The 25,934-nt window shown below is 42.2% G+C and overlaps 1 protein-coding gene across 5 annotated transcripts in view; it reads left to right on the forward strand.

The window, feature by feature from the left end:
• The window catches only part of TMEM108 (transmembrane protein 108), a 154,275-nt gene that overhangs the window by 67,924 nt on the left and 60,417 nt on the right, over nt 1–25,934 (forward strand). For 4 of the 5 annotated variants that reach the window (XM_084508216.1, XM_084508219.1, XM_084508222.1 and 1 more), the window contains one exon: nt 11,645–11,726. In XM_084508216.1, the coding sequence (XP_084364342.1) occupies nt 11,687–11,726 (40 nt within the window). In that variant the 5' untranslated portion in view covers nt 11,645–11,686. Of the gene's footprint in view, nt 1–5,331; nt 7,113–11,644; nt 11,727–25,934 lie in introns of those variants that run through there. The other variant, XM_084508218.1, reaches the window with a different exon arrangement.

Genomic DNA, 25,934 nt, shown 5'->3' on the forward strand with positions numbered 1-25,934 from the left:
CCCCTTTCTCCTTGATCATTCCATTTTCACATTCAAAGTCCAGTTTAATCACATCATATTATGACAAGGTAAGTCACTGGAATTACTCTGGGTTGACCTTTGGCAGCTGAGAACATGGCTTAGCCCATCGTAGTTATGATGTAGGAAAAGAATATCTTACACACCTGAAACTGTCCTCATTACATTCTAGCTGAGGTGAATCATTCAGCCAGATGTTTATTTATTAAATCTGCCTATCAAATGTGCACTCACCGGGATTCTTATTCTTTTCCTGCCCGTGCTGTTTCTTACCTCTATAAGAAAAACAAACCAAACCAAAACATCCTTCTTCAAACAGTGCTTTTCACCTGCACTGCTTTACAGATCCTGGGCCAGGTGCTGGGGTCTGTATTGAAGCAAAGCTCCCCTTAGGGTCAGTGGATTTTGCCTGAGGGAGAACATCACATTTCTGGACAGTAAATGAGAGTTTTCACTAGGCTATTAAAATAAATTGTGCATCTGAACGTAATCTTACTTGACAGCATGACATGGTTTCAGATGCTGCTGGTTGAGATTTCCCACATTCTTTTCTATTTCCTTCTGGCTTACCTGCACGTCTGTCTGTGCCAGTGTTCAGCCTAGTGAAGGAGGGAAAATGAGCTGTTCAGCCAGTAGCAGTCTTGCTAGCCGCATAAAGCAATGGGGAAGAAAATAAGCCACAGTCATCAGCGTGCTAAATCCTCTTTAAAGCTCCAGACCTGTCATGTAGAGCTAAATCTCAGACAGTGCCATTATCGGTGCCAGGTTAACACTGGAAGCTCCCCTATCTCTCCTTCTCTTTCCTTCACTCCCCCCGCCTCCAAAGCCACAGAAGTTAATTCATCATGTTGACACAGAGCAGGGCATTATTATTCAGAGTTGCATAAAAAGTGAATTTACATTGAGCAAAACCAATAAGCCGCGCCGCTCTGACATTTAGTTTTCTTGGAAACTCTTCCTATTGAACCAGGCAGGACTACAGCCATTCTCAAATGAAATGCACCACAATAACCTTGCCTAGACAAGAACGAATAACTTGGAAATTACCACGAGCCTATTTCCTGCCGCCTCCCTCCAAACCTAAATTTTTATGGGGCTGTATTTCTGTTTGCTGCCCTGGCGAATTTTCATTTTATTCTGTGTCAAAATGGTGTGCAAAATATTCTTATATAAAGGGTGTTGCTATTTATGTCTGGGTCACCGAGTGGTAGTCCCCTATTCTTTCTGAGGCCACTTCTTCCTTTGACATCAAACCCGGGGGCTGAAAGTTGAGGATAAATAAATGGTGTCCCTTGAACTAGACACAGTCATAATAAACTCTGAGATGAAATGTCAAGTCTAAGCTAGTGTACTCTTCTACTTGCTGGTGTATGCTGATCAGCCCTCCAAAGCAGAGCAGTCATATTTCAGAGCTCACTTTATCTCCCTTCTCTTCTTACCATATTGAATGTCTGATTATAGGAGAGGTAGTAAATAGCTCTCCTAAAAGGAGGTTTAACCAGGCAGACGTAGGTCAAGACATCATCTGACTTTCCATGGCGTATGACTGTGTACCTGCATTTATGCATCCATCCATCCCAATCTGCGAAGGCTATCTCTGTTCTTAGAGCATGAGTTATTATAATTTCATACAAGAAGCTACTTCAGGCAGATTTGAAGTGATGGACATTATTCTAAGATTAATGTGTGGTCTAAAATAGCTGCTCATAGGAAGCTAGCAAACACTGCAGTTGGAGTTGCCCCAGAACTAACACTACATCATGGGGGCAAAAGGATCTGGCAAAACACACACAGGGATCTTCAAAAATGTACCTTTCATCTTTGTTTATGTACTGATATTTTTAGTAAAGTATCATTACAGACTGTGTTGTTTTTGTTAGGAATCTATGCCCCATGTTATTTAACCAACAGTGCATATTACTATTAAATATAGTATTTCACTTTTGAGAATGGATTGTTAAGAATTCAAAAGGCAGTTATGCTTTCCTACCATTTTTTTTCCCACATGTAATAAAATGTTTCTTTCAATCTTAGGTACTTGTATATGTCTATTATAGCTTGTCGGTGTGAAATTAGATCCTTATGCCACACTTACACGTTGTGATTAGAACTGGTTCAAAACATTCCATCCAAAACCGAGATGGAAATATTATTATTTTTAAACATGTATTTTGATTGAAAATTTAGTATGATTTTCTTTTCACTGAAAAAAAAAAAAAAAGACAAAATGCCATGTATGTGTTTATTCATTTCTTTCTTTCCTTTTTTGTTTTCCCTTGTCACTGGAGAGGCATGCGAGTATAAATAAGGGAATAAGGAAAGAAGCAGAAAACAGTCATCATCTGCCATCTACATACAAACCCAAACATAAACGTACAATTCAAAATTACAATTGCAATAATGAATGTGTTACTTTTTACTTAAACTTTTGGCAGCTGAGGTGTTTATATTCTCCTTAACTGTGTGATCGTGTTTGTTACGATAGAATGGGCCACATCTAGCATCTGCTGATGGGACTCTCGGACCTGAGTCAAAGCTCTTGTTCCTTACCCAACTTCAGTTTGCCAAAAGATGTTGTTTTTGTGGACTGGATTCAGCAGCTGATGGAGTCAGAAAGAGGATTGCATTGGTATTCCTCACTGGTGATTATTTCCTCTGTGCTTTGTAGATGTGGACCAGCTGGTAAGTTTGGAGACAAAGCAGAATGAATGGGTTTGGGGCCGGCCTCATCTATACTTACCCTACATTGGGTCAGTAGAGATGGGCCAAAACTTAATTAGTCTATCTCGACCTCTTTCCTCTTCTCTATCCCACCCTCTCAGTCTTTACAGTGTATTGGTGAATGCTGGTAAAAGGAACCCTGTTTACAATTGAAGTCTTCAAAGCCAAAGCCCAGTCCATGAGATTTTTGTACAAACAATTATAGGTCCTTCCCTGCTTTAGCTTGCATCTTCAGTTCGCTGTAAATCAGGTAGTGGTGATGCAGAATATTGAGCCTCCTTTGTGGTGATTTGTTAAGGGTTATTTGTTTAGCTGGATAATTGCATTGCTTGCTAGAGGGAAGGTTGATCATGCAGTTAAAATGTTAGACAGAGCTGTTTCCATCTCTACTGCAGATTTTCTTGAAAGTCATCTAGGGCCAGTGTAAGACCAGTGTTTGCAGTGCTACAGTACAGGTGGTTTTGATAGCAAGGCACCTGCTTACGTCGTTAAATGCTGAAGCATCTTTCTCAAACTGGTATTTTGGCCTAGATTTCCGACATGCAGAGCATGCATACTTCTCTTTGTTTACAGTTGATGATTTCCATTCCTGAACATTTAGGCCAATCAACCAATCTCTGGAATACAGTGCTACATTATGAAAGATAGAAAACATCTTCTCTTGCTCTTCTTCCTTTCTCTGCTTGAAATATTTACGTTCAATCAAGCAGAATAACGTGAGAAGCCTGATTTCAGCTGCTTCACAAAGGTACACCTTTCTCCTACTCTCCAGTGGTTATTACAGTGCAGGCAGAGCTGTTGGCTCGCTTGTTCCTTACACTGTCTTTTTCATTGTGTATCCTACAGCATAGGAACAAGGGACCAGTTTAACACAGCTGCAGAGGAATTAACCCCATAAACCTGCAGCTGGAGAGACCACTTGGTGGGACCCCTTTGTACAGCTGTTGGCATCCTCATTTTCAGTGTCATCAGCTGAAATTAAAGGTGGGTCTTCAGCCTTCACATGAGAGAAACAGCCCTGTTCCTTCTCATTCCTACACAGGCATTTAAAACAGTTCATGGGAGCCAGGCTTTAGAGGAGCCTGCTACCTACAGAGAGAGTTCAGATGAGTAAATCAGATGTTGACATCCACGTTGTGGGCGTTCTGAGGCAGGTGAGATGTTGTGGAAGATCCTCCTGGGAAAGCACACTGTCACAGGAGCCATGTGGAAATGGAGCTGGTTTCTGTGTTCATTACCTGCTGTGATTGACAAAGAAAATTCAGCTTCTTTCCTTCCTTATTTTCCTAGAAGTTACAGAGGTATCTAAAACAGTTGCAGGGGGCATCTTAGGAGATGCTAGGCTGGGTAGCCATATGTGCCAAGAAAGTCTTCCAGCAGGAGAGCTTGCGGTGATTATAAAGTTTTCATGTCAGAGCAGACAGTTTACGCTGCTGGGTGCTTCCTAGGCACAGTACCACAAAGTGAAATTTTTGTCATGAACTTGAAATTATATTAAAGTACGTATTGTTTTGGGTCCCATAAGATCCATAAAGAAAAAAAAAAATGAAAACTTACACTGCTTAGACTTAAATCTGTCGTATTTCATTAGGGGGAAAAAAAAAGTCTTTCCAAGTGGACAGTGAGACGGTGAAAGGTTCTTTTCACTAAGGACTATTTTGGTCCAACTTTCTTGACCCAGTTGTTTCACTTTTTTTTTTTTTTTTTTAAGTTGCAACATGAAAGATGCTCCTTCCCCAAACTCAGAGTAGTTGGACTCTTTTCCTTCAAACAGTTAGCAAAAATAGCCTGTTTCAAGCTGTGCCATAAAATTTCAGCATCAAAGTTCCAGATGGCCATTGGTAACTGCAAAGAAAGAGCTATAAGGGAAAAATTTATGTAGCTAGACCTTGACATATCATTATTAGTTTTCCAGTGGAAGTAAATTCACAAAGCCTATCCTTACATGTGTGTTCTTTCTTGAAAAAGGCTTATATGGTTCACTTATGTGTCCTATGCCTTGGGTTACTGTCAGATAACAGAGATTTTCATGTAACCAAAGTGGCAGAAGTCACTTCCTCCACCTGGAAAATACAACTGTGGCATTATGACTGGAAAAAAAAAGCCTTTGTAAGCAACAGAAGACAAATGGGCACCCAGAAAGCCTTCTGTAGTAAGACATTTGTTGTAAAATTAGAGTATCTAATGGCATTCGGTAGCTCCTTAAAATGACTGCAGTGTTGCAATCTAGTGTTAGGCTGTTGCAGAAAATTGACAGTGCCCTGCGGGACTGTGTCTTTCAACCTTGATGCATAACTTGGTAACAGTAAACAGATGGTTAATTCATTTGGAACTAATTGACAATAGTGGAAAAGTAGGTTTATGTACGGTATCACTGCAGCAAAATGATATCTAGCTAATAAGCAGTGTAGCTTAAGTAATGGTGTAGGAGAAAACAGAACAAAGGAACTTCTACTTTATAAATGCTACTGGATCCGCATTCTACCATAGGAAAATTATAAAATTCATACATTCACCTTCTCTCCACTCCTAATGTGTATTAATGACCAAATTCCAGTGATCCTTATAGCCACTAAGTCAACTTGATCCTTATGAATATGTTAGCTTCTTCTCAGAGCTCCACAGAGATGAGAGATGGAAAGGAGAGGCTTACTCTTAGCTCCTCGTTCTCCAAGTGGACGGACAGACACACAGCATCATGTCTGAGCGCCCATGGGAGCAGGAAGCAACCAGAAGAACTGGAGGTCAGACTTCTCTCATGCTGGAGTTGCTTACAGAACTGTTTGCTAACAGCAGATAATTAAGAGCAGAGTAAGAACTAAAGTCCCTTGCACACCTGACAGAGTGTAAAGGACATTCAGTAGCTAATGTTTTGTAGTTCTTCTGATCACCTTCTCTGGGCCTTCCCGGTTATAATCAGCCCAGAGAGCAACCCTGTCTGTCACAACTTTTCCAAAAAGGTCATGGGGCTCAAGTTTGCTGGAGGGCAAGCACACATCAAAGCCAGGAAATCTCACATTAAATGACCTTTCATTTACACTCTGGTATTTTTCCTCTCAGTTTTTCCTACCCTTTCAGCGCTTGCCCTTGGCTGTTCCAGTGATCATTCGTAATGTTACCACAGATGCTAAGGCATTAGGCAGCCCAAGGCAACAGCAGGGCTACCTGGCCTTTCCAGACTAACTTCTTCCCCTAGCCATGGTCACCAGGACATGAGGTCTTTCAATGCCTGTCCATTTTTGTGACACTGCACACAAAGAGCGTAAGCCTTTTCTCCATCTCCCTCTCATTGACATGCCCGAGGTTCAACATGTGGCTAAAGGGTTCAAACACCAATACCAGAATATTCACAACAAGGCACATGCCCAGGAGGAATCATAGATGCCCTGCAAAGCAAAAGAGGTTTTGGTGTTGTTTGTTGGTTTGTTTGGTTTTTTGTTTGTTTGTTTGTTTGAGACCTTAAGAAAGCAAAAGGTGTGCACTTCAGAGGATAATTGTGAAAGTAGATGCGAATTGCTCTTTCTTGGCTCTGCAAAGAGGAATCTATTCCAAAGGGTGCTTAAAGATCTAAGTATAAAGGGGACATAAATATCAAAGTTGCTGCACTCAGGATGTTATGAAGAAAGATGGTAACTGTGGTTTGCCTGCTCCAAGCAGCGGGAAATAAATCACAGCGGAAAATGTGGCACATGCTGAACAAGAACACAGAATTCTTGCTTCAAGGAATCTTAGTGCAGCAAGTTAATCATCTTTTTATTAGCATACCCCGAAGGTTTCAGGGACATAAATTTTGCAAAATAACAGCTGGATTGTGGAAGTAGGCCATTGAATTAAGAAACAAATCACACAAACAAGAAAACACAAAGCTACACTTGAGCCTTGTGTAGTCAAGAAAAGTACACCTGCTTCCTGTTATGGGACATGCTTGAATACTCTCAGAGTGGCTAACCTGTGGGAAATGGGGTGAAAACCTTGGTGGTGGAATTAAAGCTGTGTGAATCTGGCCCTGAGCCAGTATTGAGTGAGAACCCATGCCTTTTCCCATTGGCCATGAAAGCCCACCTCATGGGCAGGACCACGGGCTTTGATAAGCAATTTTGAATTCAGCATGTGATGCAACAAGAGCACTTCAATCAGGAAGAGAGGTGGAAAAATAGAGGGTCTGGCCTTTTTGCTGGGAGACGTCTGGTTGCTGTTGGAAGTACCCTTTGCAAGAGGCATTTCATTCACGGGGAAATCACACCTCCATGAGTTTTAAGTTAGGAGCCTCTGCTGTTGCCTTCTTGTAAGGATTTGTGGAGCCCTCAAGAACAGGACAATATTAAAAGGGTCAAGGTTGACTTTCCTTGGGGATTCACCAATTGAAGATGGAGGTAACTCTGGGTCTGTCTTGTTTTCCTCTTTCATGTTCTGCAAAACCAGGATTAGTATAGCTGAGAAGACAGAAATAAAATAATAAAGTTTTTGTGCCTCATGGGTTACAACTGATATGTCTTTTACCTATCTCCTCTTTCCATCACCTGTTTTTCATCTTCTTTGTTTCAGTCTATTGGTTTCTGTGTGACAGACTCAAAAGGCAAAAAAGGTTGTCCATTGACTGCTAGGTTTCTCTCAACACTCGTCTTCTGTTTTCCTCCATTTCTTCTTTAATTTAAGGCACCACTGGTATTTTTTTTTCTCATCAGACATAATGAATGGCTGGGAGCTGTCAGCTCTTTTGGACTCTTTTGTCTTCTATTCATCATTATGTCTTCATTGTCCTCTTTAATTTATCTGAGACGTTGAAGGGATCACTTACTGTGAAAGACAATATTGCTAGCTGTCCGTAGGGGTTTCACATATCTATTCATCATCATGCCTAAGATAAACTATATGTGAAACACTGTGCACTAAAAAGGGCAAAATACGTAAGCTCTATTCAAACACCACATTAGCTGGTGTTTTCAAACACAGGTATCTAAGACTAGGCATGTAACACCCTTAGTGGTTACAAATTTCCACCAATTTTGCTATTGAAGATGGGTCTTTATAACTTAAAATGAATTTGAGTGTACAAACTTGCACTAGATTTATTACTTCTAAATATACCAACATGCATTACAGTCTAGAAAAAAAAGGAAAGGAAAGGAAAGGAAAGGAAAGGAAAGGAAAGGAAAGGAAAGGAAAGGAAAGGAAAGGAAAGGAAAGGAAAGGAAAGGAAAGGAAAGGAAAGGAAAGGAAAGGAAAGGAAAGGAAAGGAAAGGAAAGGAAAGGAAAGGGAAGGGAAGGGAAGGGAAGGGAAGGGAAGGGAAGGGAAGGGAAGGGAAGGGAAGGAAAGGGAAGGAAAGGGAAGGAAAGGGAAGGAAAGGGAAGGAAAGGAAAAGCTTTAATTAGACTATTATTTTCTAGTCTTTAGAGGAGAGCAAGTGGGTCTTCAGAGTGATTGGGAATATACCCAAGTAGTTAGAAACATAACTATGAATCTAGGAAATGAAGTTTAAGAATCTTTATTTTTTTTGATCCTAATCAAAGATCCAACATATTTGTAATGCATAATTCCCTCAAATAGTCAGAATGGCTCATCAAATATTGAAGCAAAATATGTTTCAAAATGAATATTTTGGCAAAGTGTACTCCTGTGAAAACTTGAGGAAGTGTTAAAAGAATAGAGCGAAGCTAGAATGAGCACAAAACTCGTCTACTCAGAATAGCTCTTAGATTTTTAAAGCTTAACACATACTTTTCAAATGCATTTTTTTTCCTGTACTATTTTTTGTTCCTGCTCACTCTTTATATTTTTTTTTCTTGTTAATTACAGTTGATTTAAAACAGGTGGCAATACTCTGGTTTTATATTAATCTGTGCAAGGTCAGGAGCTGGCTGTGTGTCTGCATTTGCCATCTGCGTGTGCATAGCTCTGCTAATCTGTTAGTGCCTAAAACTGCTTCCTTAGTTACTTCAGAAACCATGGGTTGGTGAACCGGAGCCCCCCCAGCTAACACTCAGTTTGTAACCTCTCTTGTTCGTGACAGATCACAGAATCACAGAATGCTTTGCATTGGAAGGGACCTTAAAAATCACCTTGTTCCAGTGCCCCTGCCATGGACAGGGACACCTCCCACCAGCCCAGGTTGCCCAAAGCCCCATACAGCCTGGCCTTGAACACCTCCAGGGATGGGGCATCCACAGCTTCTCTGGGCAGCCTGTTCTGGTGCCCCACCATCCTCTGAGTAAAGAAATTTCTCCCTAATATCTAAATTTAATCTCCCCTCTTTTAGTTTAAAAACCATTTCCTATCATTACACTCCCTGATAACGAGGCCCCCTCCAGCTTTCCTGTAGCTGTCTTTAGGCACTGGAAGGCCGCTACAAGGTCTCCACAGGCTCTCTCTCTCTTCTCCAGGCTGAACAACCCCAACTCCCTCAGCCTGTCTTCATAGGAGGGGTGCTCCAGCCCTCTGAGCATCCTCATGGCCCTCCTCTGGACTCACTCCAACAGCTCCAAGTCCTTCTTGTGCTGAAGGCCCCAGAGCTGAATGCAGTGCTTCAGGTGGGGGCTCACAAGGGCAGAGCAGAAGGGGACAATCACCTCCCTCAACTTGCTGGCCACGCTGCTTTTGATGCAGCCCAGGACATGGTTGGCTTTCTGGGCTGCAAGCTCACATTGCTGCCTCATGTTGAGCTTCTCGTCAACCAGCACCCCCAGGCCCTTCCCCTCAGGGCTGCTCTCAATCCATTCGCTGCCCAGCCACCATGTGTGTGACAAGGAAGAGATGAGTAAGGAATAATTAGTAATAAGACATGGCAGTTAGATCCCATGTTCAGACCCTGTCTTTGGAAAATCATTGCTGGTGCGATTTGGCTTCCCAACATACAAGTAAATCTCATTAAATCTATCTTATCTTACAGTACCTATCAATTAAATCCTTGCTTTGCATGCATCTCTTTTACACAAAAATTAGATATTCAAAAATATGGATTTATTTGCACTATTTTCCACGCTTTTATGTTTAACCTTAAGTCATGCCAAGAACTTTGAAGAAATTTTAGAGGTTGCAAACTCAAGGCAATTTTGGTTTATGCAGTTTTAGTGAGTTCTCGAAGTAGATTTTTGTAGCCATACAATCAAGAAGATAAATTTTCTAACTGAAGACAACAGAAAAACATCATGAAAGTTTTCAGGTGCTGATTTTTGTTTCTTTCCCCATATAGGCACTTATTCCTACATCTTAGCACAGGGTAAATTACCCTAGGAGTTCCATCTAAATAAATAAATATTCAACAGCATCCCATTTATTTTAACCACGAGACCAGAATTTATAAGTAAAATGCTTTTATACACTACGGGCAGCATTAACATGGAGATGGAAGGGAAATATGAATCAGTTGTGGTTCACAGCCCAAAATAGTGCATCACATCACAGTTACCAAGCACAGTTGAACTGTACAAAAAGCCTGTGTTGACCATGCTTTCACCATTAAGGTATTAATAAAAATATATGCAGAAAAGGGTAAGAACCAGATAAACCACTGACAATATAGATTCCATATCCCCAAGGGCTCTGGCTGTAAGTGCATGTCAGACCAGAATTTACAAGCACTGAACAATCTGGAGTCACGTAAATACAATAAAAAGTGGAGAATTTGAAATTGCAACCCTAAACGCCCAGGCTTTTTCTACGTGTCTTTGCAAAGTGCTGTAATGGACCATATGAAATGCATATGATTATGCATAAAGACATTTTTTTTTCTTTTACTGTGTTTGCCTTGTTGTTTGATAAACCTCAAGGAGAAAGGGAAGACCAGGGGTCCTTCAGGAAGTCTTCATAATCCAGCATCATTATGAGCCTAATTCTGATTAAAGAGTAATAAATTCATTCACAGATGATTGCTTTCAGTTAGAAGAATACACCTTACAAATACTGAAGTTTCTGCGAGTTCCTCCAATGTTTTAAGATCCCTTTTTAAATGGGAAAGAAAGCATGAGAGAAGCCAAATTTGTGTACACAAATTACTGTATCCAGTAACTTAACTAAACCCAAGCATCTTTTGTTACGGAGCACAGGAAAGAAAAGTGTTAATCCTTACAGGCCTTCTGCATAAAATATAGTTAAATACAGTTCTGTTTTCACAAACTGGTCGGCATTTATTCAGTTCCAAAGTGTTACTCATTGGTTTGGATTCTTTATCTTATATATTCAGGACTGCATTTTAAGTAAGTTCTGAAAGATTTTTATGAGGGCACGTAAAAGTGACTCAGGAACGTCCCAAGTAGTTTGGAAGAAGAAATTGTTGAACTGAAACTGAGAAGATAGAACACACTGTTTAATATTCACAAGAGGAATCTCAGTGTCCTATCTTTCAAGTTGGTTATGAATCTCCAACAAATCTTTTTTATAGAATGAAAAGCATAAATGCTGTGCTGTCTTTGGGTCCTCAGTGAGACATTACTCACGGTGGTGTTTGCTTCTCGCTTCTGATTTATGCATTTATTTTCCTCAAAATGTGAATAATTAACATCAGTGTGACTGGGGTTGATGTTTAAAACTGAGGTGAAAAACACCTGTGACGAGTATTTGAAAATATTCTCTGAGGACTTCTGGAGTGATGCAAGAAGGGAGACTTCAGGAGCCGGCTCCAGCTCTGTGGGCCCTGCACAGCTGCCTGGCAGTGTCAGCATCTCATGTTTGCTCTTCAGTGAAGAAGTTGTACCCTTTGTAGGGGATAGCTTTGTTTTTAGATATACCCTTCACTGCCAAGCTGTTGGAAAGCATGGCTAAAAAGGCTAAAGCCCTAAATTTTCCTTTTGCTAATCAATACATTTTTCCTGTGAAGCTCCATCTTACTTTGTAATCAACAGGTGCAATAATAAGCATGAATTTTGTAGTAAATCACAAATCATTTTATTTTCTTGATTTCCTTGACAGAATCATGAATAAACTGGCAGACCAGCAGGATCACATGATACCATGAAGAGAAGCTTACAGGTCCTCTATTGCCAACTGTTTAGTAAGTAAATATATATATTTTTTCCCTGTAAGAATTAAATCATTCAAATTCATAAATAAGGTAGTATTATTTATGCTAGCCACAACTGAGAAAGGCACATAACCATGTGTCTTGTGTCATCTACCTGGAGGAACCACGAAGAAGTTAAATTCTCTTGTTCATTGAGATGTTTGGAGATGTAATAAAAAAAAAAAAAAAAGAAAGAAATTAAAGTATCAGGTGATTCCACAGAGTCTTGTACAAGGGTGAATGTGATCTGCTGTGCCTTGAAACTAAACACCCTCAGGAGAATGAGAAGTAGAAGCAGAGGATGATGGTTGGAAGGAATAATGCAACAACTTTTTTGTAATGATCGTTTTTGTCTATTTTGCTGTGGACAAATGGGATCCATCTAACGTCTGGTGGTGTTCTTTCAAAAAGGTCTGAGAGTGATGGGAAAGCAGCCCCAGACTCACGCAGACTAAATTCTGTGTCACTTCCGGAGATTACTGGATTATTTTTTCTGGGTTTTTGCTTTCAGAAGAGTTTATGCAATATGAAAGTCCAGCAAAAAGACTTCCAAAAAGGTGAAATTTAGATTGTGCAGATAAGGGCTCTTCGCCCTATCCACAGGCATAAAGCAAGATTTTAGGTGTTAGATAATATTGACGCTGTTAAGACATTTCTGTAGACTGATATTTTTAGTGCAAACATCATAATTTGTAACTTTTTCTTCAAAATTTTGGAAGGTAAGTAAAATGAGAAAAGACAAAATATAACTGTACTATCTTCATTGCATGTTTTGCAAAGGAAATTGCCAGTTTACAGTAAGAATCTTTCTTTAAAAGTTTATGTTGCCTCTTCAGCAGAACTGCTCACTTCAATGTGCGTATTATATTACGCAGTTATTTATAGATTTCTCTTTTTCTGTTCCAAGCTAGACAGAAACCACAAAAACATGCTTAATATTCACAGGATGAACAATGCAAGGAATATTGTGTTTTTGGGGTGTGTATGTGAAAATTAATCTAACAAGTATTTTATAGACTTACAAAAATCTATTTAATAACTTTTTTTTACTCATTGCCATCAGGGTATAAAGCATGAGATTTTTTTGTTTTGCTAGACTGGTTGTTTTTGCTATTCTAATTTACCAAAAAAAAAAATCAAGAAAAGTGTCAAAGGAATATGTTTTATTTTGGCCTGATTCACTGATGTCCTACACCTTCCTTCCTTACCTACAACTGCAACAGTTGGGTCTGTGGTGCTGCCTCTCTGATGCAGCAGGATTTTCATCTTGTGTGGTATGTTATGAGTGGTTAACTGAGGCTTAGGTTTACAGAGAGGTGCCCTGTGTATGTACTCTTATGAATCAAAAACTGGGATGTCTTGAATAAAGTGTTGGTGGATTTTGTACAACCGGTGATCAGCTGGAGAGGCAAGACAGGTAAGAAGAAGTAGTTTCATCCCAAACCTGGTGCACTGCTATGAGACTTGTCACACCTTCGTTGAGTCCCAGCTGTGCTACTGGGCCAGCAGTGGCTACACCCTTCTGTGCATTCATTTCCACCTCTGTTCATTTGCACTGTATTCAGCTGTGTGTCTATGCAGAGTCTGAGACAGTGGGACCCTCATTCTTGTGAGGACTGCTTGGTTTGGGGGCTAGAAGAAAAAGCTTACTCTTCTGTTTTATACACCGGTAGGAAATGTGAGCTGTATTTTTTAAGGAATCAGGCCCATCTCTAAATAAGAATTTGAGAGACTAAATGTAGCATCTGTCTGTTTGGTGAATTTCAGATGAGTTATGTAATCAGTCTATTGCCATCCATATTCCTCTGCTGTGCTTTCCAAAAAGAGCATATTCCATCCATTTATGCTGATCAAGAATAGTATGTGAAAATGGCACTAGCAGCAGCTGCTCTTTTGAATATGGTTGTAGCTGGCTTGACTCTGATCCCAGTTGTCAAGAGATAGACTTTGTAAAAATTGCAATACCACATTTGGCCCAGGACAGGGACTCTGGGCAATGCTGCTTTACCTCTAGCCATTCATAATTTATGAATAAGTAATTAAACATGTGATAGAACTGTAAAGAAGCGCTGCTTTCAAACTGTATCTTCAAAGATTCTATTTAATCTGAAATCTCCGAGACGTTTAAAAAAGAACATAAAAAGATTAAACCAAAAATTTTGGAAGGGGTTTCTTAGTGAGAGCTCTTTGAAGTCACTAGCTAGATAGAGTTGATGAGGACCAATTAAAGCAAAACATGTGTCCACAATTTGCTGCCATTTGTTCTAGGCACATCTTTATGGATGAAGTTTGTTGCCTCTGTAATGATGAAGATGCAAATGCCTTTCCCATGAGGCTGAGCGATCTCCATTTTTTATAAAGACCTAATGTGATGATTTAAGCCCTACAGCATGAGCCACAATATGTCTGCATTTTCTGTAATAAAACATGCACATTATAATTTGCCATGCATGCACTGCTCACGGAGAGGATCCAAGTTGCATATAAACTAGGGAAAATGTGGAGAAAGGTAACTGGTAGAGTCCTTGGCATGCGAGCTGTGTATGAGACTTTCTTCTTCAGACATTTATTTTCCTGAAAAATGGAGCGACTTTTATTTTCTGTTTACTTACAGCACCGGCGTCTGTATGAGGACCTGTCACCATAGCATCTGGAAATGAATGCCAGTCTGAGTGTTTCTTCATGCCATTATCACTTAGTGCGTTCCCCAGCATCACTCTTTCATCATTGAGGCCTGGCACGATGCCCGGTAATATCAGCAGAAAGCGCCTCCCATGTGCAGACGCACAGCTCTCAGTAGCAAACCGAGCAGAAATGGCAGAGAGTGGCTGTGCCTTACGCCACACGCTGTCACAAATCTTATGTCCTCTTGCTGTGGAGGCAGCTCGCCTTCCTCCTGGCAGCCTGAGTGCGTTTTGTTAAGTCTCTTGCAGTGAAGTTCACGCTGTAGAAAGGGTAAGCACGAGCTGGTGCTCCATGCACGTCTGACACTATTCCGGGGACTCATCCCCCTTTCCATAAATATTTGAGAAGCTACATGAGTTTGTTAAATTCCTGTTTAAGAGAACACCCAGTTCTCAGTGGCTTCTGCGAAGTGCTGAGCACCATTGTCCCTAATGGCTACTGCCTCTGATAGGACCCAGCACCCACCAACTCCTGTTTCTATTGCCGAGTAGTGGCTGTGCATAATTATGTAGCTTCACTAAGATGGTGTGCACCGGTGCTCGTGAGCAAGCGGGGAGGCATGGCAACAGTACAAAAAAGACGATAGCCAGAAGCAGGGGAATAGCCTGTTCTGTGCCCATAGTAGATAAGGCACGAAGAAATGGATTTATAAAGCAGCAGGGAACTTGTCATTAGACATCAGGCCGAAATGCTGTCGCAGGTTAGGGCCCTGAAATGCTAGAACAGGATGGTCAGGAGGATTGGAGACACTCTGCCACTGAAGCACCTAATGGAAAAAAAAAAAACATCTCTCAGGGGAGACAGGGGTCATCTAGACAATTTCAAAAGCTCCCATAAAACCCCCTGATCCTGTGACCACGTAGATATTCTGGGTACTGTGTCCTCAGCGTAAATGAGCCTGCCTGCTTTGACAGAGCTCTCTCAGTTTGCACGAGCCATGTATAATTAATCCATGTGATAGGAACATACGGCTGACGTATGCTTCAAGGTAGCGGGATCGCTTGATGCACGTTGGGAGAGAGTCTCTTTCGATCATTCTTGGAACTTGCAGAAAGGAAAGAAACTGCCATTTTCGGTGTGCTCTGTTAGGCGGGTAGGTGATAGCTTCAGCAAAGAGAACAGCGGGGGAGTGGTTATCTAGCAAAGAGTCCATCTGTTTTGCTTAAAAATTAGAAAGGTAAACAGCCTCTGGGTATGCAGTGTTTCATGTACAAAGCTTTTTGGGATACTCACTGGGTTGCAGCATTTGTATTTGTGAGTCACGTGGCTTGGTAACAGGCTGCCCACCAGGCAGCACACAGCAAGCAAGAAATCTACGCCTGCTTTTCCCACAGTTCAGTCCCAGATTGTTGCTTCAGTTTCTTAACAGAAACTTTGCCTTCTTGAAAGAAGCTGCTGCTTTCCATTTCCCTTCTGTGATCCTTTCCTGGAAAAACAGAGCTCTCTGTTAAAGAGGGCTTTAAAAGCAAACTGGCATAGCTTATAAAGAAGTTTAATTGAATATACATTTTCTTATCAGATACAGGCTCCAGCGTCCTTGATGTGCCCTCTGGTGACATTTCTGCTGCACACGCACAAGAGAACATGTCCCTGCTCACTGGCTGGATAAGCACAGCTCTTTGAATCCTATGGCTCTTGTTATTCTAAACCTGAGATTGTTCCCAAGAGCAGTCTGCAATATTTATTTTAAATTTGCTGGTTCTATCAACAGTCGTGTCCTTAAACACATAACGTTTGGGGAGCATTTCACAGAGTGCACAAGCTCAATAAAGAGTTTGACAGGGTGGGGGGCATGTTCTGCATTGTTCTGCTGAGAGCAGAAACAAATTTAGGGCACAGGGACCCTCCTGAGCAACTAAAATATTGTGAGAGCTCCTTCACTGCTCTTGCAGATTTGGCGAAACAGAGAAAAATATGGAGCAGGCCTGGGGCTATAGAATTTCAGGTCATGGCTTAAGTCCTTGACACTGAATTTGGAATAAAAAGCCAGCAGACAGCGAGGTTGTTATGTTTGCTCATTCTATTGGCAGACAAGCAATTCATGCTTTCGCACATACCATTTGATAGTCTGATTATGTTCTTGGCATTAAGTACCTTCATTTATATGCTTATACTGGCACTGTTTGTGTTAGAACCCTGTAGATTTTTGAAAATTAATGAGAACACGCATAACTTCCCAGTGTTTGTATGCGTCAAGCATTCAGGCTGGTAGTGGGACATCCTAGTAACAACATCTATGACCATTATGCTAGAAAACTGAGATATTAAATACATTTGCATAAATGTGGTTGTTTACCCAAACTGGAAAACGCTGCAAGGGTTTGGTTTTAAAATTCCTTTCACTCTTGGTAAAGAGATTATCTGATAGATCAAAAATTAATCCATAATATTCTCTCCATCCTGTGTTGTGAATTATTTGTGTTTTGGACCTGGAGCAATCCCCATTATAACACAGTGTGCCTGTCTAATCTTTTATTTTAGATCCAGTATTGTTTGCCTCTAGCCTTGAGAGAGGTTTTAGAGGGAAAGTGAATAGACGGGAGTAAAAATTTGACTTCCCTATTTTCCTTTTCAAAAGTTTATTCATCCATCTCTAACAGAAATTAAACTTTAGGAACAAAGACTCAGCAGCTTGTGTAATATAACGTGTGTGTCTCTGAGACTCAGCATCAAGTCAAGTGGAGGAGGAATTGTTTTTGATACACTGGCAGGAGCCTGGTGACCATGAAATAGTGGTCCTGTTGAGTTCAGTGGCAAAAGTCCCATTGCCTTTAGCAGGATTGCGATTTTCTTCCTGGCTTCCATGTCTCCAGCTTTGCTTTATGTTGAATTATAAACCAAAAACATCCTGTTGAACACTTTGTTCCTTCACCAAAGCCTTCTTTCCTTGCTCTTTGTGCCTAGGAGACATCGGTATGTTTCTGACAATGTAATCAAGCCCTAACCCAGCAAATGCAGTTAAATATGGAAATCGAGCTCTTAGCAAGCTCTGCTCCTATGGCAGCACTAGCCATACGCTTGAATCTCTGTTGGACCATGTTCCAATAATTTGACATACAGCGATTTTTATGGCAGCACACACACTGCTGTCTAGTGTCCATGAATAATCCAGTGCCTGTGACAGCGTTCCTGCAAGGACAGAAAAATGACTAACTGTTAGATACTTAATAAACATTGCTATCTGATATTCCCTTATGTGTGAACTGCCAGGCACATGGACACGTCGTACTGCTATCAGTAATACAGGGAGATTTATACTGCTGACTTTAGGGTCTGAAAGTCTTATAGGTTAGAAATGTCTTCAACTTTTTGCAAAGCCTTTGAATGCTTCCCCCTACACCCACCCCTCGGCACTTTTTGACAGGGAAGTTCTAACTGTAGAGGTTATGCTAGTGTTGATCACCTGTGTATGTCCATTGTAGACTGTGTAAATAATTCAGAAGAAGCATAAGAAGCATATATAAAACCAAGTGTCATCCAAAGAGTATGGCCTCAGGTGATGGGTATTATCCCTGTCACATCTCTAAACAGCAAGTATACAAATGTCCTATCCAATTCCACAGTAGATTGACAAAGAGCTTGAGTTCATGTACCAAGTTAGGTGCGTGTGTCGATCTGCTTGAGGGTAGGAAAGCTCTGCAGGAGGATCTGGATAGGCTGCACCGATGGGCTGAGGTCAACTGCATGAAGTTCAACAAGGCCAAGTGCCGGGTCCTGCACCTGGGGCGCAATAACCCCAAGCAGAGCTACAGGCTGGGAGAGGAATGGTTGGAGAGCTGCCAGGCAGAGAAGGACCTGGGAGTGATGGTGGATAGTCGGCTGAATATGAGCCAGCAGTGTGCTCAGGTGGCCAAGAAGGCCAACGGCATCCTGGCTTGTATTAGGAACAGCGTGACCAGCAGGGCTAGGGAGGTGATCGTCCCCCTGTACTCAGCTCTGGTGAGGCCGCACCTCGAGTACTGTGTTCAGTTTTGGGCCCCTCGCTACAAGAAGGACATGGAGGTGCTTGAGCGGGTGCAGAGAAGGGCGACGAGGCTGGTGAGGGGCCTGGAGAACAAGTCCTACGAGGAGCGGCTGAGGGAGCTGGGCTTGTTCAGCCTGGAGAAGAGGAGGCTCAGGGGCGACCTTATCGCTCTCTATAGGTACCTCAAGGGAGGCTGTAGCGAGGTGGGGGTTGGCCTGTTCTCCCACGTGCCTGGTGGCAGGACGAGGGGGAATGGGCTTAAGTTGAGCCAGGGGAGTTTTAGGTTAGATGTTAGGAAGAACTTCTTCACTGAAAGGGTTGTGAGGCACTGGAACAGGCTGCCCAGGGAAGTGGTGGAGTCACCATCCCTGGAGGTCTTTAAAAGACGTTTAGATGTAGAGCTTAGGGAAATGGTTTAGTGGGGACTGTTAGCGTTAGGTCAGAGGTTGGACTCGATGACCTTGAGGTCTCTTCCAACCTAGAAAATTCTATGTCAAAATTTAAGCACATTCAACTCAATGAAAGACTTCAAAACTCCACCTGCAACAAACACTTGAGGAAAGAGCACTGCTGTATAGCTCTACCAGCTTTCCCACCACTGAGCTTTTCTTCTGTACAGGGATGATTACGTGGTTCTCCAAGCTACTCACTTCTCCAGTCTTCTCACTTGAGACCTGGCTCCTGTCATACTCAGGGACAAAGGCAAGATTTTGGGGCTGGGTTTTCCAAATCAGCAAATGCTTAATAACTCAGTTGAGAAATCGAGTTTCTCAAAGTACCTAAGCAGACTAACCAGATGTTAATCTGCCTTTTATTTTAATGGCAGTTAAGTGTGAAACTCTTGCAGGTGCCTTTAAGAATTGCAGTCGGCATGTCGCTTTGACATGGAGTGCCAAGATGCTTTGGAAAATCTGATCCCCTTTCTTCTAATGAAAGGGAGCAGACTTTGTTTCAAAACTGTGTAATACTGTGCAGAGCCTGACACGTCTTCTGCCTCAGAGCTGATGAATAATAATCAGTGCTTTGCAAGACCAAGAGTTACAAAGGAAAATTAAAACAGGGACACTGAATCAAGTGCACATTTATAGTGGTAGCAAATTACTGACAGTGCTTTTGTGTAAACTGCGTGGAAAACAGCACAATTTCTGACCAGCTTAGAAGCCCTTTTTGTAGGTCCCAGGACTTTGCTGCTGCAGGAATTCCCTTGCAGCCAGCCCACGAGAATCTCTCAGTTCTTTAGCATGAAGTTTCTAATTCTTTATGATTTGAAAAAGGCACTGCTTCTTGAAGGTAGCATCCCATGAGAAGGAGAACGATGGTTTCGTAGTGTGTGCTAAAGCATTAGATAGCACTCTCTCCTGTAGAGGCTGTGAATTCATTGTAATATCACAGCTTCTCATTGCTGAGGGCATTAACAATTAACATGCAGACACTACAATTAAGATGTCAGGGAGAAGAGAAAGTGAAGACAGCAAACAATGCAAGTACCTGATAAATGGACAACGGTAAGTATATGCTTGCAAGGCAAACCACTCGTGTTTGTATTGAGAGAGTTAATTCAGAGCCTTAAAGCGCAGCACACCGAGAGAAAGAAATGGTTGCAAACCCTGTGATCTTTTGGCCTTGTCTTGGAGGTAGAATGGAGCAATTATCTCCTGTTTCATGTCTTTCCCTTCAGTAGTGCTCAGGTTTGGCAGCGTTGTTTCCTTCGAGCAATTGGCCATTTCGTGTAGGTCAGAGCCGTATTATTCTGCCATTTCAGGAAGGAAGAGCTGTTTTTCTGACCGAGGCCCTGTACGTGCCTGAGAGCTTCATGTCAAATCCCTACCCCGGGACCTACTTCTTAGACTGAGGTTGTGAAGCATAAAGTTAATCACATTACAGCCTGCTCCGCACAGAAGTGCACTGACGGTTATTGAGGATGAAGCCTGCACTGGAGAGAGACGGGGGCAGCTCTGCCAGACAGAGGGAAAGAAGGCTTCGTGCTTAGGGATGGAGAAAGTGCCGAGTGATTCCCAGGAGTGGACAAGGAGGATGCACAGAAATGGAGTAGTTGCAGTGGCTTAATAGGAGTGGACACTGGTGGCTTTTTTTCAAGCAGAGCAATCTCTTAGGGAGAGAGATCATTTGCAAGATAGGGTAACATCTAAAAGAGAGGGAAACAGGACCCTGGGCCTTGGCTGAGTGTATTTGCAGTGCATCTTTCCTGACCCTTGGGACATTTATGACTGGGACTATTACTAGCAGAGTAGCCGCAAAGCATAGATGTTGCTGCTAGGGAATCAGATAGAAATCCTCTGACCTCTGAGTTAGAGACTGCTGGACAGGAGGCATCACAAGGCAAAGAGTGCTTGGTGTACATCTTCCAAGGAAGGGCTACAGCAGGAAAAACGAAGGTCCTCTCTCCTTGTAGTTTACAGAGCCAGAGAAAACCTGGAGTGAGAGGTATGCAGTGCACATAGACTTAACGCACTCTTTTTTCAGGAATGTTTCAGAAATCAAAGGTTGTTCTGAGGCACCCATCTTGGTCTGTATCATTACTGGGACCATCTCTTAACCTTCCAGGCCACTGAGCTTCTCCTCTGGATTACAAGGCACCTGTCTTCATTGGTGTTTTCCAGGATAGAAAATATTCTTCTATCTTGTGAGAAGATAATGATGCCATTTTGTGACTTCATGTGGTTCTTCACAGCCCTGAGAAGGTCACTGTTTCCTGCATGTGGCCTCATATAAAATACGCAGCAGGGAGAGCTGCGGGGATGCTGTAGCACCAAGCTCAAACCAGAACATCCAGCTGCCTGTGCTTCACTGCTACCAGAGCAACGTGTCTTTCCTACAGTGCTTTTCACTGCTATATCAAAATTTTTAGCATTGTTCCACAGGCTGTGCTGTGACCTAGAGCTGCATGGCACAGTTCAGCGTGGGAGCTTATACAGCTCTGGACTCCGGGCTGGCTGTGCTCCAGAGCAGCCTCATCACACAAAGAAGAACAGCTTGAGGGTTACTTTCAATTATCATAAATCGCTAAAGGCCCAAAATATGTTGTAGAGCTGGTGTGTGTTGTTAAGCCCCTAAATATGCTCCCTTTTTCTTCCTTCTTTCCATTTGCTGACTGTGGGGGAGAAAGAGTCCATTTTGTAATTCCCCGATGAGAGATGATCCAGATGCAGCTGCAAGGAGCAGGGACTAATTCACCGTCTAATACTGAGGAGCACCTGGGCTGTTGTTTTTGTCACTACATTTCTCAGTATCCCTTGTTCCTACATGTCTTAATCTTTTGAACTGCAAGCATTTTGGGTTAAGATTTGACAGTATGTGGAGGTGTTGTACAGTGCTGAGCATATAGTTGGCTCTTAGTATTTATAACAATTAATAAGAAATACCATATGGCTAAAAATACAGTAACTCTCCAAAGAATTGTTGGGCCATTTATTTTGTGCTTTTGAGCATGTGCCTCATTTAAGCCAATTATTTTTCTATTAACAGGCACTGGATATGTGATCCTTCTGGTTTTATTTTTAGAAGTATTTGGATTATTACAGAAAGTGTGAAAAATGAATGAAGAAAAGAAATCTGCCTCCTAGTATTTATCTTTTAAAATTAAATTTTCTGGTTGAATAATCCTGTGTTTAGTCCTCAAAGGGTTGTCCCCTACAGGGAACGTTCTCTGCACCCTCAGGTGTCTCCTGTCAAAATGTCAGCGGATGAGACGGGAATCCAAATGAATTCACGAATCCAAATGCTCATCTGGAAATCAGGTGGTGTTTGATTATGATGTTACCAACACCTATCCTAACACATGTAATCATAAATGTGAGATTTATGGAGCAGAGACATGTTACTCTCAAATTAATTCACAAGTTGTGCTTGCTTTTCAGACAATGCAGTGAAGCTAGGACAGAGTCCCTCTTGCACTCACTGTCTCTTGACTTAGGGGAGATCGGGAAATCTCAGTCCTCAGCACTTCACAGTCCAGCAGAGGTGATGTTTTTCAGCGTGGCATGGACAAGTGAGAAGCCTGTTTTGTCCTGTGGATTGAGAGGATTCAAGCTTTGTATCCATGGGGGAAAGGAGATCACACATGGTCCTGACGCATCTCCAAACTGCATATCGTATGTCCTGCATTTTGGACTGGAGGCATATTGTCACTGGCTGTGACAAGAGTTTCTGTTCCTGTTCAGTGGCTATGTGGATAGGAGTGCTATGTTACCCACGGTCTAGCAGAAAGGATGTGCTTCTGCGTGTTTGCTCTGGGAAGCATTATTCACAAAGGAATGAAACTCAACCCAGGCATCGGGCTTGCCTAGGTACTAAAATCTGCAAAGTGGTATTTACAGTTGATTTTTAAAGTAATGCACAAGCTTATAGAGGTATATTCCTCCAAAGGTTAGTTGCGAGTAGAATATGATGCTTATCACCATTAAGAACGGACTGGTGTGCAGTATGGCCATTTCATATATGATTTTGGAAGAACTAAGTTGGAGGTGTAAACAACTCTTTTATTGTGATTGCACGTTTAAAGTTGCTTCTGGGAAAGCATGCAGGTGAATGTTGCGACAAGTGGAAATATGTGTCTGCCTTTTATGACAGATACTTTTATAAGTAAGGAGACCAAGCAGAAAATATTGAAAAGCTTTGACTACTGTGCCCTATCATGAGAAGCAAAGCACAGATGAGTACATTTTTAAGAGAGATCTGATATGCAAGGCGGGGGTGGTTAGGAGAGAGGTGTGCCGGTTTGTGTTAGTGTTTAAAAAAATAAATAAATAAGACTTTGCTGAAGTAAAGTTGTGTAGTGCCAGATGTGTAAAGACATTGTCTGTGTCGACCTCAGGTGTCACTGTGTGTTGGGTTTACGTGGCAAGGGCTTGGTAGCAGGGGGCTGCAGGGTGGCGAGCCCAGCAGCTGCCCCATGTCAGATCAGAGCAGGCTGTCCCCCTGAAGCCCATGGGTCCCACATGGAGCAGATCTCCACGCTGCAGCCCCCCCATGGGTGGAGGAGCCCCAGGTGGAGCAGGTGGATGTGGCCTGGAGGAGGCTGCGGCCCATGGAGAGCCCCCGCAGGAGCAGGCCCCGGGCCGGAGCTGCAGCCCGTGGATAGCAGCCCATGCAGGAGCAGGGGTCTGGGGGGAGCTGCCCCCACCCGTGGGGGACCCGTGCTGGAGCAGTTTGCTCCTGGGGGATGGATGGACCCCGTGGTATGGAGCTGTGTGGGAGCAGTGCTTGGAGAGCTGCTGCCTGTGGGAGGACCATGTAGGCTCAGTTGGGGAAGGACGGCATCCTGTGGGAGGGACCGTGAGGGAAGATGAAGCGTTAAGGACTGACCACAGCCCCATTTCCCATTTCCCTGCACTGCTTGGGGTGAGGAGGTAGGAGATGGTGGATGAGGGGAAGGTGATTTTAGTTTGGTTTTAGTTTCTGTGTTCTAGTCTGTTAGTAATGGGCAATAAATTGCATTAATCTCCCTATGCTGAGTCTGGTTTACCCGTGACAGTAATTGTTGAGCGATCTCCCCGTCCTTATCTCAACCCCTGAGCCCTTTCCATCATGTTTTCTTCCCCTCTTCCTTTGAGGAGGGGGAGTGAGAGAGCAGTTTTAATGGAGCTCAGCTGCCCAGCAGGGTAAAACCACCGCACACTGGCACTGGCAGATGAATAATAAGATAGTGAGAAGAATCCCAGACTGCTCAGCCAGGCTGATTTTTACTAGTCAGAGAGCTTTTGGAGATTACAGCATAGCATGAAGAATTTATAGAGGTGATTTATCCACAGTGCTTGGGAATACATTACACCCATACTCTATCTCAACTAGTATAGAGCGGGTCTCAATATCTGCAAATGTATTATTAATGTTACTTTGGGAAGGAATACATTTTTGCATAGTTTCAACATCCTTCACATTCGTGGATTATGAACACTCCAAACATAACTCTAGAACTTGCAGTAAATCTTTTGCTGCTGTAACAAATAAATCTGGGAAAAATATTAATAAAAAGACTTTTAAGAATGACATTTCGTAACAAAGCTCAGTCAGTCTTTCTGCTGCCAAGAGCCCCTGGCAGCCAGCAAGGGAATCCTCTATAGAAAAGACTTCTGAAAAACAAAAGGGGGAAAATCACCTATTTTGATTTTGCCTGTGGCACTATCTTCTTGTTTTGGAAGCTTCCATCATAGGTGTACTTTGTAGAAAAAACAGATGGAGAAAAGCAAGTGAAAAAAGGCAGTGGAGGTGGCATTGTTTCATGTTCAGTACCCTGCTTTTCACCTGGATCCACCAGCTCTTGTGCAAAGAGGGAAGCAAAAAAATAAAGGTATTTGGTAGAGGAGGGAATCAAGGACTTTTTTATTATTATTTTTTTTTACAGTCAGAGAAAACAAGAGAACCATGCTAGGAGAGGCTCCTCAGCTTCTGTAGTTTCCTCAGTCATGGGACCAGTGAGGATTAGTTCTTCTCTCTGCTTCACAATGCGAGGCAGCTCTTCACACCAGCTGCTAGATGACCACACCGGTGTTTGACTCCTACCCAGTATGCAGGTCTGTTTTTTTTGTTTCTTAGGATCTACAGCCACAGATGAGTTATTAAAAGAAGTAACTCCTTTACAGCCACCAAGGAGGACCCACACATAGAATTTCTTAGAGCAGCATTTCTGGGTACCCTTTCCAAAATGCAGCTGGAAAGCCCATCCAAAACTCTGCCACTGAAGGAGGAGAAGAGAGGAGCAGGCATGGGTAACTCAGCCAGCAAGGGTCAAGAAGATTGTCTCAAATCAGTTTGGTTCCCTGCACGTCCAATCTGTAGTAAGAAAGAAGATGAAGTCGTTCTGTGAGACTTGTCATCTGTGGCTGCTTTTTCATTCACGACAAAGCAAAACACATTTTGTAGAATGCATCTGTGCAAGAGTAGGAAACAGTCATGAATTTGGCAGTGAGAAGGTTTTCCCTTTATAAAGTTATTAGCTGCAGTGGTTTCAGTCTGACAGCCCTGAAATGCACTAGACACTGAACTGAGAGCTTCTCAGGTTTGGAAAATGTAGAACTGTGGCAGTTCTGGATTGAGTTACGGCAGGATATTGTGAGAGCCTCTGGTAAATGGGCTTTAGAGATTTACATTCTTAGCTTTGCTTTTCTAAGTAAGCCAATATGTATTAGTGCAGCATGCAGTATTTTTTACACAGGAAAGGTAGGATGCCAATAACATTGTGCTTGACATTATATAAGCTCAAAAAGGCATTAATTTACAATGCATATTCCAATTTTAAGACCCTGTTAATTTCAATGAATTACAGGGTTTGGTTTGAAGGACAAGTGTTTTAACGAAGAAATAAATCACCAGTCGTAAGCACTTCTTTTACAGTTTTCATATATAAAATCATCAGCTGTATTAGATGATATCACTGATACCATTCATATTGTTCCTTATCACTTATCAATGATGTATTTTCATGACAGATCTGAGGCTTTTTTGTTTCTATTAAACTGTAAGAGTTAAAGATTGGGAACTGTATTTATCTAGAGGGAAACAGCTACCTCATAGTTTACTGAATTTGCCAC

This window comes from Aythya ferina, assembly GCF_964211825.1.
Source record: "Aythya ferina genome assembly, chromosome: 2".
In the NCBI taxonomy this organism is placed as follows: domain Eukaryota; kingdom Metazoa; phylum Chordata; class Aves; order Anseriformes; family Anatidae; genus Aythya; species Aythya ferina.